The following is a 14,595-nucleotide window of genomic DNA, read 5'->3' as shown; positions in this document are numbered from 1 at the left end:
CAGCATGCCCACCCACGAAGTCTCATTCAAATCCAGTAACTGCAATTCTAGTCCTGCAACAGGCTCTCAAAACAGAGTACAGCTCCAGAAGAATGGGGAGCAGCAAAGATGGGCAAAAAGACCATCCCAAAGATGGAAACTAGCAAATGCTAGTTCCAGTGTGAGGTATAATGGACGGTGTGGTTCGGTTGTCAAATTACTTTAGCGGAAACTCGCCAAATAAAAATTCAGCCCTCTGCAGAAAACAAGGTCACTGCTTCAACACTCAATACATTTCCTCTTACTCAGTTCTAGCTGAAGCCTTGAAATGAAGTGATAAAGGATTCCTTTCAACCTCACTGCCCCTATTTCAGAAGAATGTATCTATCTAACACAGTATCATATAACTAGGAGAACAGATAAAACACCATGGAATTCTTGACTTTAACTATCGTTTAACTTTTTTTTTTTGCTTTTTAATGAGAAGGCTCTGAAGCTATGTTTCCACATGCTATTTAAGGATACGAGGCGTTCCCTAGACTCCCACGTTCATTTATGGTCAGAATACTCAACCTCTTCCCAGCACAGCTTCCCCTTTTACCTTCTGTCGCTGCTGAATGTTGCTTATCGTGTCTGGCTGAAACTCCAGCTTGTCTGTTCGACAAAGTTTCCAGTATAAAATAATAACGATCAGGAGCACCACAGCAACTGGGACTGCCACTCCAACAATAATCCATAGGTTGCTATTCTGTGACTCTGAGGAGGACTCCTTCAGCTTTTCCACAGCTGTGAAGTTAAAAGGAAGACAGCAGCATTATGTGGTTAAATATTTTTAACTGAGGACACTTCAAGGTTATGTATTTTTATATTATTGTAAATACTAGTTCAGGAATTTATCAGAAACCAGCCGCACATCACAGGAAATGTCATACACTTAGAAGTTAACATATGTCATGCTCAGGAAGCATGGGGCAGGTGATCAGTTGTTCTGGTCTACCTCCTGAGGACCCCTGCTTAAATTACTGATGATAATACACTTCTACCACATCACTTTGTAACCCCAACCTGACCTAACATAGTGAAATGGGTCCAGAAAAATGACTCACCATTAAGGTGAGAACGTTTTCAACTTTATTGCATCTTGTCTGCATCCTGCTTTAGGTATAATCATCAGCTCTCTCTTCTCTTTTGTTATGGATATTGTTACCCTCCCCACCAATAATCACAGTGAATTTGAAATCAGTAACAACCCCCTACCTGTTGTGTATAGCCCCATAGTTTGGTTACCTTTTTTTCCCCTTTCTCTATTTCATTGTCAGTGTGAGAGATCTTTTACTCCCAAAGAGAAAAAAAAGGAAGTCATATTGAAAAGTGTAAACAAACAAGTCATGCACAGAAAAAGTGATTTGGAAAAACTTATAAAACTTCCAATTGCTCTATTTTTTGCATAGTGGCTATACGTGGGACTAAAACCCACAGCAGTAATATTTCTGGTCAAATTGACACATTTTCTTAAAACAATGCTTTCAAGTCAAAAAACAGTATTTCTATTCAATTTATTTTTGTGTCATTTTTATTAATAGCCATTCTGATGATGAATCTTAAAGAGAACATATTTTAATTCTTACACTTTATACTTCTAACAGCTCATTTATGTCATTACAATTTCTTATATAAAATTACCATTGTCTTACATAAAAAATTTTGTTTGTTTAGTTTCTTCTCAATAAGAAAGAAAAAAAATCTGCATCTGTTGAAACAACCATTTAATGATGTGCCAGAGATATTAAGTTTCTGTATGCAGAATAAGCTATAAACAGCCCATGAAGCACGTTCAACACTTACCATTTCTATAAAAGGAATTTACTATTGCAACTTTTTGCATTTTTGTCCAACCAATATTGCAAACCATTGACTGAAATTAAGAAGTATATGAGCTACTGATCAATCTTTAAAGTGCTGTTTTAATGAGGGACAAAATTTAGAAACATATTCCAAGAGCAAACCACCACAATTGTGGGCACTGTGCAGTGCCATGATTTCCAAAGCTAATATCACCCTTCCCTTTTCTCTCTGCTGGCATCAGTGCAGATTTGACAGGGCTTACGCTGTGCAACGGCGCCTTCAATGCGGTATCCAAGGATGATTGCAGCCCGCTGGATATCAACCCTGTTCATCAGGTCAGAGCACTTCAAAGCACTGAATCTCTCTCCATCCTGATCCTCCACAAAGTAGATCAGCTCCACAGGGTTATCAACACCATCTAACCGTGACACATTCACAATCTGAAAAGAAATTGGAATGCTTTTACATTTTAAGTTGTATTTATTCGGGGTTCCCATATATTTAGCCTTTTAGTCTTTCCCCATCTTCCCCTTCCCTTCACAGGGTTTGGGTCTTAAGGACACTTCCCTAAAAAGAAACATTTGGAACAGCTTTGCCAAGATGGAATCTCTATCTGTCCTCATCCGGGATATATCTGGGATATATATGTCCCGATCTGGGATATTCTATGATTCAATAAATGGAAATTTCCAGGGAAGTGATCCCTCACGTAATACATTTTTATAGCAAACCTGAAGGTTGTTTATTTATTTATTTATTTTTATTTTTATTTGTTTCATGACTACATAGAGATCCAGTACTGAACAGAACTGCTTTCATTCTGAAGACACCAATACCATCCCACCCTAGAAGCCTTATTACCTTTGTAGTTTGTTGGGTAGTAGGAGCTGCTGGAAAGATTCATTTGATTGCACTTTTCCCTCTCTGAATACTTTGACTTCACATTTTTTTTATTCATAACACACACTTTTTTTTGGTTCAGTTTTTCTGAATGTTAAGCACTTACAAGGGCAAATATTCTGTTAGCTTCAAAAAGAACTGTTTGCTCTTCCTAAATGAAAGCACCTGCACAGTTACCTTCATCCTCCAAACAGCTCCCTCTGGTATCCACCTTTCTTCAGGAAGGAATTTATTTGATGCTGTGGGAAGCAGTCTTCTAAAGATGTTAATAATCAAAAGAATGTGTGCTATGAAGAAGCCCTGTAGATACTATTTAACTGTTGAACATCTACATTGCAGATGAGACTCACATAACAATTTTAAATTCCTATAAAATTAAACTCATATATAATAATTCTGCTCTGTTTTACCATTTAAGTTTAATGGTGTTTTCAACCTAGAAATACTCCAAACAAGCAGCAAGAGGTATTCCACCATGCAAAACAGAGTTTGAAGAGATCTGGGAGGAAATGCCACAATGGAGCAATATATTTAGTTTCCTTCAGAACTCTCCTTTCACTGCGAAGTACATATTTAATAAATTAGAATCTCAAACAACTGCTTATAGGCTTAAAATAGAGCAAATTAATAAATGTTTGCATGTCTAAGACTTACAAAAGCAAAGCTTTTTTTTTTCTTTCCTTGTTTCTAACAAAAAAATCTTGTTGAAGGGAAGCAGTGCAATGCTTTAGTTCAATCGGAATGATATTCTTGTCTTTGGGGGACATCAGCTCAACATGTCCTATAAAAGCATCTCCCAGGAATGGCAATATTAAGTATAATAAAAACAAAACCCAAAGCAAAAAAACGTAACTGTCATATAAGTTTTCTAGGCCAAATCAACTGAAATCAAAGAACAATGTTCAGCATTAGTCACATTTGGCATAAGTTACAGAATACCCAAAAATAGAGCAGAGAAATGAACAATTTTATGAGATACAGCAAGACCTGCTAACCCATTAACCAATACCGTTTTCTCATCCTGAATGCTATTCACACTTCTACCAATCCCTGACTGAAGGTAACACAAGGGTATCAATAAATATGGTTTGTTAGTACACATATTCAGCAGCTCTAAGGTCAAATCTGGATTCACAGAACCCAGATACATCATGAGTTAACAAATGCCCACAGCTTCGTATTTCTACTTCAGCTGGGCTGCCTTCACCACAGTCTGGCCTTAATGCACAGAACAGTATGGAGTATTAAGCAGTATCTGCTTTCAGCATGGATGAGCACTTCCTAACTAGCACATACCTCACACAGACAGCAAGGGAACTGAAAGGCTGCTTGTTATTAGTCAATGGGTTCTCATTTTAATTTTAGGAAGCTTCTTTGTGACACACGCAAACCTACAGAATCACAGAAGTGTAGAAGATTCTTAAATTGAATTATCATAGATTTTGTGGCATTGTGGAGTGTTCAAGAAGTACAACACTTACTGTATGTGTGTTGTACACACAGAGTAACTGTCAGAAACTCTGGCTGAATGAGTTCAGAAAGGAACTCCTCCACAGTTGCCTTTACAAAGAACAGAGGGGGAGGAAGACAGATCCCATTGTGCAAGTTGCCACAACCAAAATAAAACAATTTTAATACTCCTCTCCATATTGAGGAGTAGGGAAGGGTGAGAGGAATCCAACAGGATAGGAAGGAGAACCATCTGGAGGTATTTTGGCACAGTATAGAGAACATGGGAATGAACAAGAAATTCAACAGAGGGAAGTGCTGGCTGGTGCAAATGAACAAAACTCACTGTTTTCAGATACGTTTCCTCTGAAAGAATTCATTCTGAATATGCGGTTCTTAATGAGTGCTCACATCATACTACAGAAAGGTGCAGACTGAATTTCAAATCCATGTGGAGATGGCTACAGAGTTCTGTTCTCAGAGAGCTGATGGCTGAACAGGGTATTGTTGAGGTGGCTATGCGACAGCTCAACTTGCATGCAAACTCGGGAACTGCGACAGTATCAGCACTTCAGTTTTCTGATCTGTCTTGTTGATTCACTAACCCTCTGTGTTTTTTTTTTTAACAGACCTCTAAGTTTGCTGTAACACAAACTGTCACACTAGATCCGAACTATTTTTAAATCTATTTTAAAAATCAAGATACACAGCCATTGCACCCATTTTTTACACAGCTTCTGTGTAATAAGTTTTACACAGCTTTTGTAATAAGTTTTGTGCCATTTTCCTCCAAATTGTATTCTCTGTACAGCTTCAGATTGTTTTTGTCTCATATTTAATAGTGGTCTCTCTCCTTGAGAGCACTAAGAATGCATGCAGAGACAGAAGTGGTATTTTCCAGGCATGTAGAAATGCAGCCCATGTGCGAGGAAGGAAGCACTTTACGTTTATACTTTGGCAGTGAGGAAAGACATAAGGAGAGATGAGATGCAAGAATTTCAATACAGAGAAGGCAGAAAATTAAAAAAGAAAAAAAGAAAAGACTAATTCGTTCAACTTCTGTGTACAGAAATGATTTCATCTTTCTTGATACTAGATGTGCATTTAACCTCCAGAGAGCAGAAACTTAATTGTGTTCAGGTGTCAGTAAATTTAATTTAAAAAATGTCTTCAAGAGACTATCATAGGTCAGTGAAGAGAGTTGCCTTGGCAACCAGGTCTAGTTCATAAATGAAAGCAGGGGAAATCCAGGTGTTGGACAAACTCACGAGGCATGTGCAGAGCATCAGTCAGCCTGAGATCTCCCAGCCATAAACCCATTCACAGGGAAGGAGTCCCTGGGTGAGCTTATTCAGGGGTTTGAAGGCAGAAGTGTTACTGAGGAATAAGCAAACACACCCTCAAAAACTCCAAAACATATGCACTAGGATGATTTTCCATTTTTCACTACCCTCATCCCTTAGGAAAAAAAATATAATCAAAAATTGTTCTGCTTTCTACTTTATTAAAAACCAGTATTTTAGCATACAGGCACTTAAGCTGTACTGTGGCCTGAAGGGTTCGGGAGATGAGGCTACATAAAACATGTGAATCAAGCCTCATGTGCATGTGGCTCTGCGTCTGAGAAAGCCCTTGCACAAACCGGCAAAGGCAGGAAACATCGATGCAGCTCACTGGCTGCCAGCATGGTCCTCAAGTGCTCTGGCAGGGCTGTGTGCCACCACATCAAGCACTCACCCAGTTTGGCACATGGGCCCTTGGACCCTTGTCACACCGTGCCAGGGAGACCAGTGAGTGAGCTGAGGGGACCAGGACATGGACTGCAGGCCTAAGGACCGCTCCTCTGCTGCCTTCTGTGGAGGCTTTGCTGGCCCATCAATTGGTTTGACGAAACACAGATGTGAGCAGACTGCAGGGAACCTGACGGTGCTCCACTAGAAACCAGTGGAGACAAAATGCTGTGGTGAGGTGCCGGGGCTCCCACTGCTGCTGCAGGGCTCTGGCCAGCCACCCACTGCTGCACCGGGTGGCCAATGTGAGGTGAAGCTGCTCCAACCACGAGGTCGGGCAGCAGTTCCCACAGGCTCTGCACCTGAAGTCTCACGCAGAGACTTGGCCTTCACCCAGGTTATGCACTCGGGAGAGATGTATGCTGTTAGCAGAAAAGCAAGGGAATGAACCCCTGCTTTAATGAAAAACTCAATTCAGTCATTACCTCCCCTCACAGATACTATTCTCTCATGCACGTTATGACTGTAGTGTCATCTACCCTGCTCTTTTCTTTAAATTAGAACATCGTTCGTTTTGTCACTTACTAGGATCACCTTTTTGCTTTCTTTTAGGTTCAAGGGAACAAGCACACCGCAATGAAGGAAAATTATTTTTGTATTAGCTTCTAGCATATTTTTAAACTACTATTAAACCCACTATTTCCACAAGAATTTAATGAGAAATGATGAACTATTCACAAAACGTATCATGTGGCTTAGTCTGTGTGGGTGCAACACAAACAGCATTAAGCATGTGCAGAAACAGCAGATACATGTCAAAAATATATATGACATGCTCTGTAAAACAATAATATGAACATTATAAAAAGTCACGGGAACTATCTCATGTAAAACAGTCAACCACGAGGCTTCAAAGGTTTTTCTTAGAGATGGTTATAGGCATTTTTTAGCCTGGAGTGCCACCTGTTAATAGCACAGAGGAGAGGAAAAGATGCTATCTGAGCACCCTAGGTAGACCAAAGCTCTTATTCAAAGTGTCTAGATTTAAAGAGTAATTTTTAACATTCTTAGATCCTAACACCTTTAGAAATGAAATCTAAACCTCACAAAGTATCAATTCTATTTTCTTAGTATATGAAAGGAAACTTACATGCCTGCAGTAACATTTGCAAATAATTGCTTCACCTTTTGACCCACAATCTTGATTTTCTAATAGAGCTTAGAAATGTCACATTTCAATACACTATAAATATCTTTCACCTCAGGAAAATCTCAGATCTACAGGGGCTCAACACAAGTGAAACGTGTCTAGTCTTCTGTGGATATATGCACGTCTTGCTAATAGAAGTAACCAACGCTTTGGTGTTACTGGCAGCTTCTGTTCTAATTTTCTCTTCGTTGTGGCCTACTAATAGAGCAGTCACTGTTTGGTGAGCAAGAAACAGAGATGGGAAAATCTCAATACAAAACACAAGGAACATAAATAGCTGCCCCTGAAGACTCAAACACGCATATAAACAACACACTTCATACACAGCTTAAAAACTTGGCTATGAGTAATAGAATGAGCAGCAGTAAAACTAAAAGGTTTATTGCGAGTGGCTATGGACCAGACCCTCAACTGACAGGGAAGCACTCTTGAAAGCAATCCTTCACTCAGGAGACCACCAGCAGGTGCCTCACTCCAACTGCACGTGTCTTTGCACCAGGTGTGATGCTGACATTTCTATTACACTGGTCCTAGAAAAGGTCAACATGAGAGCAGCTCTGCATAACTATCCTCACATCACAGGAATATTGATGTGGTCAGGACACTGCCTATGAAACCTGCTGTAAGCATGAAAGTCTTCCCTGGGCTCAGACTCCAGGTTCCTATCTCTAGAGCTGCAGCAATTACAGGCCAAGTTTACAGCACCGCTGCACACATGAAACTCGGTTGCTCCAGTCCTAGCATAAAGAAAAAGCTAGTAACTTGTTTGGCTGGGCCTTTGAATACACAAAGTAATCCTGGTGAAAAGATCGTTACTTCCTAAAGAATTTAATATTAAGGCAGAACTATTCCTTAATTATCTATCTGCATTATATGAGCCAAACCTTAGCCAACCTGTTTTGTTTTCTACAGAAATGCCATTTCAGCATGCATGTTCTCTGCTGCAGTAATCATCGAAGTATTTGAGCTTCTCTATGCAGAGTACCCAGGTTAGAACATGGCTCTGAGAGCTGGGTGTGGGGGAGAGAAGAAACAGTAGGATTACTGAAATACTCAGACATAACTGATGAAGCTGTGGGAAGTCACCAGATACCTTCACTAATGCAAGGAAATACTGCAGAGAAGAAAAATACAAAGAACATTTTTTTTCATTTATTTGCACACAGGTAAAAGTAGGTGCTCTGGAAGATCCAGCCACAGGGCACAAAGACTCACCTAAAAGCACATGGCCAAACTCTTATGAACAAATTTCTAAGGCTGGTTGTGTCTGAATGGGATTCTTCCCTGTATGTCTCCTTAGGGCACCAGCAAATGACTTAGTCAAAACCAGATGACACAGAAAAAAGTTTGTTCATTTTCTAGGAGTTAGGAAGTTGGCCTCAGAGACAAAATATAAATAATCAACTCTAAGGGAGCGTTAAGCATCAGGTAATTAATGCAATTTATGTTTAATAAAGTCTACTTGAGATACCATAAACCAACAGCCTCTAAGGCTGTCTTACCTACCATACACCTAAATATTCTGTGAATGCATGCAAACAAGCAGCTGTGATACCTGACAGTACCTACCAAGATTCATGCAGGAAAGCACCTCACTGATCACAGATACCTAGCAGTGAGGATCACACGCTGCAAGCGTATCATCCACTCTCCTTCAGCCTTCTTCTCTTCCACACCTCCCGTATTACGTTGCTAACCGTATCGACCAGTATTGCCTGTAAGCACCTGGAACAGCCTTGTGTTGTGTGGGATGGTAGGGTGCGCTGAACAGAACTAAGAGAATCCTCCACTGCCGAAGACAGCAATTTGCAGACTCTTCACACTAATTAAGTAGCATAAATGAGCAGCATTGCTGCTTGGGACATGAGCTGCAGAGTTCTCTCATATCCCAGTAAGTAATACAAAGTTATTAGAAAAACACTATTTTCCAAAATACTATTCTTTAGCTAGAAAGGACCTGCTTGGAATCTCGCGCAGGAAAAAATACAAATGACTTTGAGCTTTATTATCTAAAATAGTAAAACCATAATCTACATGTACACATTTTATAGGCTATGGTATCTTTGCTAGCAACATAAGGATTATGTGTTTATTTTATATGCAAAGGGAGGACTGAGACATAAAGAACAAAGTGCAATAAGAGGTGTTGGGAATAAAAGACATCTATTTACAGCAATTCAAAGCTGCATTAAAGAAAAAAAAGTAAAATCAATTACTGAAACAGATGTTTCCAAGACAGAAAAACAAAAGAAAGAAAATCCCAATATCCGAAAATTTAAGTGCTAGCAAAAACTGGAAGGTTAAGTAAAAATAATAGGTTTGAACTACAAGAAGGGCCATCTGTGAGATAAACGAACTGCTATTGACTTAGCTAGAAAAAGGAATTTTTAAGAACATTATTCTTAAAAAATGGTTTTCAGCTTTTTGAAATGACTAGAAGAACATGTGAGGATTTATAAATTAAAATTAAATATCCAAGCCTTCATGGACATTATGTAAATAATTCCACCTGAGACAAAACTATAGTGAAGCACAGGTCTTCAGAAGCTGTCACACGTACAAAATTTGATGTAATTTATCGATCTTACTTAAAAGCCACTCCTGATCACAGGAGTGACCTATGATGACTAGGGAGTTAAGAGTCAGAATATACTGCTCTACTGCTGCATCAAGCAGCATATGATTCTATTTCATATCTCTACACTGTCACCAAAACACTATAGAGAGCTGTGAAGCAGCTGTTCCACCAAAGTACCTTTTTGACTCAGATGACCATTCTATCTCATTCTTCCAAGGCATCTCATACAAGTCAGACAAGATAGCTGTTTTTTTGAATAGGATGTTGATAAAATCATTTGCGATGTGGTTTTTAAAAAGTCATTAATTTTTTTAATAGACACTTAAAATACTCAGCTGTTTCCATTTGTTATTTTTAGTTTAAAAGACAACCAGTTAGCCAGAAGAACCACATTTCAAGTACAAAACACAAGCATCATCAACTAGCTAAACTAGTCAAATGTGATACATGCTTTTGAGTTATCTTTTCTCAACTCAAAATCTAGGTATTATGAACTTATTGAATAATTTATTCCCCTTTATTTCTTCTCTGACTTTGAGCTCTTAATACCTGCACAATGTTGCTGCCTGCAAAACTGGCTCGTCTCCATATCCGCCCTCTGGCCAAAGCCTCGTTTAACAGGTGAGCTAGCTTCCGCTCCATCTCAGCCTGAAATACTTCCTCCTGAATTCGCTGGTCGACGACACCCAAGAGAACTACATTGCAGAAAAAGTAACCCAAGAACACAAATGAATTAGTAAAAGTTTTCAGTGTCTTTTCTGCAACTTCAGTTACAAGCGTTGAGTCACTCTGTGACATCTCATGGACAATTCAAGAGCAGCAGTATTCTTGGGGGAATACTGGGAAGTTAAGCTAGTGGTTACACATTAGAAAGGAAGGCTTTGTATCAGGAAAAGTTAAAAGAAATAAATTGAAAAAAAAAAAAGGACAGAGGGCACTTTTGGAATCTCAGAGAGTCTAGGCAGACACAGAATGTTGAAGAAAATTTAGATTTTGAAAAAACAAACATATGAACATCCAATGAATTATTCAAAAACAACCAAAAGAGAAAATTCAGCTAAATTGCTTGCAGCAACTACTTTCAATCAAAATTTTGTGTTTGAAAGTGAGACACAGTTGGAAATGGGCAGGGCAAGGGTTCAGAATCAAGGTTAAAAAATAAGAGCACGTGAATGAACCTGTGTTTTCCAAGCACATCTTCCCTAGATAAAATCAAGAGTACCAAGTATGCCAATTAAAGCGCACACACAAAAAAATAGTTAGTAGCCCCACCAACTTCACTCCCTAACCCCAGGTACTCCAGGTCACTAAGGCAACTGATGCTAAGATGAATACCTGAGGAACAACACGCAGGAAACACCAAAAAACTGTGGACCTTTGCCAACATGATGGCATCCAGAAAAAGTAAAATAGAGTTAATGGAGTGACAGTCATCTGAACAATCCAATTAAAAAACCTTAAAGGATAGTACACTGACTCGCCACTGACATTAGCAAAATAATCCAGTTTTCATTCCTGAGGCCCTCCATTATAATGGTTTATTTTTTAAAAGATCCCTTTTTCAGTAAAGTTTTTCATGTTTGCTTACTTAAGTGTGGTGCTTAATAAAAAGCAATTTGATTAGATAAAATCAATTAAATACAATTTTGTTTAAATTATTAAACAAAATACAAAAACCACATTTTCCATTTAAAATTTTTCACTGCATATGTCAGAAAAAAAGGAAATATTTTCATGATTTTTCACAGAGATCAACAGCATGTCTGCTAAATTCAATCACTAATGAAGCATCTCAAAATCAAAGTCAAAATAAACAGACAGTGGCTTAGGGATATTATATACAGCAAGAAGAACATTCTTGCCTGTGTATTGAATTTGAGTATCAGTTAGTTCTTCTTAATAGCATGAACTGTATTCTACAACCAAGAGTACAGCTACAGAGAACACTGCATCTCCCAATGTTTTATGACTACTGGGATACTTTAGAATACCCATGCACATATATCTTGGTAACTGAGTATTAAAAAACCCTCATCTTTAGTGTGCAGAAATTCTATCATTTTCCTTTGTCTTGAGTCATACCATCTGTCTAGAAGCAGCTATCAAATAATGAAAAAAGCCATTAATATAGAATGATTTTGCCCTTAAAATACAATATACATACTTAAAGGACTGACACAGCCAAAGTGTACTAGCTTTTCCCAGGATGCCTGCAAGAACTGGGATTACAAAAAAAATCCCTTTGTATCAAAGAAAGGTGCCGACACTGGCTTTAAAACCTCATAGCCAGGAATTTTAGGGACAAAAAAAAGCGTGTGGAGGATGTGCATATGTTATTTAGGAGCTGGAAGAACCTTTTTTTTTTACTCCAGGATCTAAGGAAACTTCCAACAAAAACAGATAAAAACAGATAGAACAGGAGAGGGTGAGGGTATCTTGACCAAACTGACTGAAAAAAAGCCAACAAACACCTAAGAGGATGACGTTGGTTGTGCAATACACACAGGTAGATTCTCTCCTGTTACTGAACACAATTTGAAATTCTTCAGTAAAACAAACTATGTGGGCTTCAGAGGTTAAGCTGCAATTTGGTTTCCTGCTTAGAAGTACGCTGGTAACTAGTGAGAGGAGACAGGGATACCTGAAAAAAACAAAAAGTATGTCTATACTACTGGTAAACTATGGACGGAAAGGCTGTGGGAAGACAGAAGTGTATCCAGTGAGGCATCAGCACTGTAACAGCAAGGTTATTAGGCATAGCCTGGTTACCATTCAGCCTTTCTGTGTTGAAGAAGCAGGTGGGATCTACTGTGCTTGCAAGCAAGCTCAATAGCCTTTGAGCATCTACAAGTGACAGCTTAACAATATCTGCTCATTGCAGAATAAAACATCCAACAGACTAGGGTGGGAGGGATCTACTGTGAATTAATCAGAAGAGATCAATGAAATTTGACGAAGCCGTTTCCCATACTCAGAACATAACTATTTTTATTCTGTTTTATTCCTGGCATGTTTTGGTACAAAGTGCTACACAGAAAGAAAGTTCTTATTTCCACCTAAAATGAAAAAAAAAATCTGAAAATCAATGTAGGATATTGAAAGCATGCAGAGTAGATACTTTATGCCTGACAGCATAAGTTGTCTTGCTAAGAATGAACTGCCTTATAGACAAAAATTTTAATGTACATTATCAAGAAATTGCAATAGTTCATTCTAGACCCAGGAATTACATTTCCCAGATGTCCCAGGTCACCAGGCCTTCGGTTTTAGAATTTATTCAGCTTAGGCACATTACCACCCTACAAACACGCAGCACCCCCAGGGTATTGATATTTATCTAGGCTAGTTACCCTTCTAACAAAAATAGTTGCGCGCTTACTTACTGACATACACTGTACGTACCTGTTCTCACCCAGGAAGATTTCATTAACTGCGAAACATTAAGCTTAGGATAATGAAAGGCTGAGGGAAAAATAGAATGGAGGAAAAACATCCGTTAGAACAGTACTCTCAACAACATACACACAAAAAAAAGAAAGCACTTCGTACTTTATACTGTCAGTGAGCATCTTATTTACACAGATGTATTACAACTCCTGAGGCCGTGCAGACGCAGTGGTAAGGCAAGTGCTGTGAACATACACTCCCCCGGTTCGTCTCTGAACAACTGAAGTCTGTGCTAACTGAAGCAGTCAGATTTATTACCTGAAAGATTTCAAGCTGCTGTACTGAGGTCATTGCTCCTAGAAACTTAAAAGTAAAGCTCCCTGTGAATTCTGTTTCTTACTGAGCTAAATGCAGGATAAGACTTCTGCTCAAACTGCAGTGAAGCAATCCATGAGTGTCTGAGAACGAAAACATGACTTCCTATGAGACAGAAACTACATGGAAATATTAAATGCAAAGAATAAAATTGAATAGATTTGATTTGTGTTCCAGACTCATGCAGATGGAAATATTTAAAATATATCACCTTGGTAAATTATTTTACAAAAATCACAAAGAAACACATGTAGAAGCACTGCTGTGGACAAATCTAATGGATTATGTGTTTGGCCTGATGGCCCCAAGCTTCCTGTATAAAGCCATGCTCTAGAGTGAAATCCTTGCCCCAATGAAGCGAATTAAGTCAATTTCCACTGATTTCAATAGGAATAAGACTTTTCCCAAGGTTTCCACTGGAGAGCAGTAAAGACATGTTGGGAAACAAGTGAAGATGGGGGCTGGGCCAACAGTTTCCTCAAGGGAAGTCTTAAGCTTTACTATGGCAATACAAAAGAGGAAGGGTCGTAACTTTCTCAAAATATTTAATCCAGATGCAGTTTGCTAAGCATACACAAAGGTTAATTTTTAAACTGTTTCATGGATAGAAAGAATGAACTGGTACATGCTAAACCAATTTAGAACAAAGCTGTCCAGTCTTCAGTTCCAGAGACAGTTTGCCACTACTGCATGTTTTAGACATGTAGAAAATCATGTTTTCTAATTTAATTGTGACATGATTTGTACAGTAGCTGACTTCTGTCAGCATACCTAAAACCCAATTCTTTGCCCCTTAAAAAGCTTACCAATTTTTTGCTAACATAAAAGCAAAGGAATTACTACTTACACTATCTTTTATTTCCACAGATTTATGGATAGTCTTGTGGAAAAAAAGTGAAAATGTGGTTATTTGCACCTTTATTTCAACAATAATAATACCACTAGCTTCAAGAGAACCACCTGGGAGGTACATTGTGACTTACTGTTCAGAATGGTATAAGAATATGGTTCTTTATTCTGAACATGAACATCAGTACTCCATACGCTGACCAGGGTGCATCAAATTTCCAAAACTCGGACACGCAAATAGCACCCTGCAGTCCATTTAATTTAACACATTTATTTTTGGTATACTGCTACAT

The 14,595-nt window shown here is 38.6% G+C and overlaps 1 protein-coding gene across 3 annotated transcripts in view; it reads right to left on the bottom strand.

Annotated features, from left to right (window-relative positions):
* The window catches only part of KIAA1549 (KIAA1549 ortholog), a 141,251-nt gene that overhangs the window by 43,042 nt on the left and 83,614 nt on the right, over positions 1–14,595 (bottom strand). For all 3 annotated transcript variants that reach the window (XM_035561598.2, XM_050714041.1, XM_050714050.1), the window contains exons 7-10: positions 13,094–13,153; positions 10,241–10,386; positions 2,087–2,264; positions 581–765 (exon numbers count right to left, since the gene is read on the bottom strand). In XM_035561598.2, coding sequence (XP_035417491.1) covers positions 581–765; positions 2,087–2,264; positions 10,241–10,386; positions 13,094–13,153 — 569 coding nt within the window. The remainder of the gene's footprint in view (positions 1–580; positions 766–2,086; positions 2,265–10,240; positions 10,387–13,093; positions 13,154–14,595) is intronic.

Source organism: Cygnus atratus, chromosome 1, assembly GCF_013377495.2.
Source record: "Cygnus atratus isolate AKBS03 ecotype Queensland, Australia chromosome 1, CAtr_DNAZoo_HiC_assembly, whole genome shotgun sequence".
NCBI classification, from domain to species: domain Eukaryota; kingdom Metazoa; phylum Chordata; class Aves; order Anseriformes; family Anatidae; genus Cygnus; species Cygnus atratus.
This window is presented reverse-complemented; position numbering and strand designations above follow the sequence as displayed.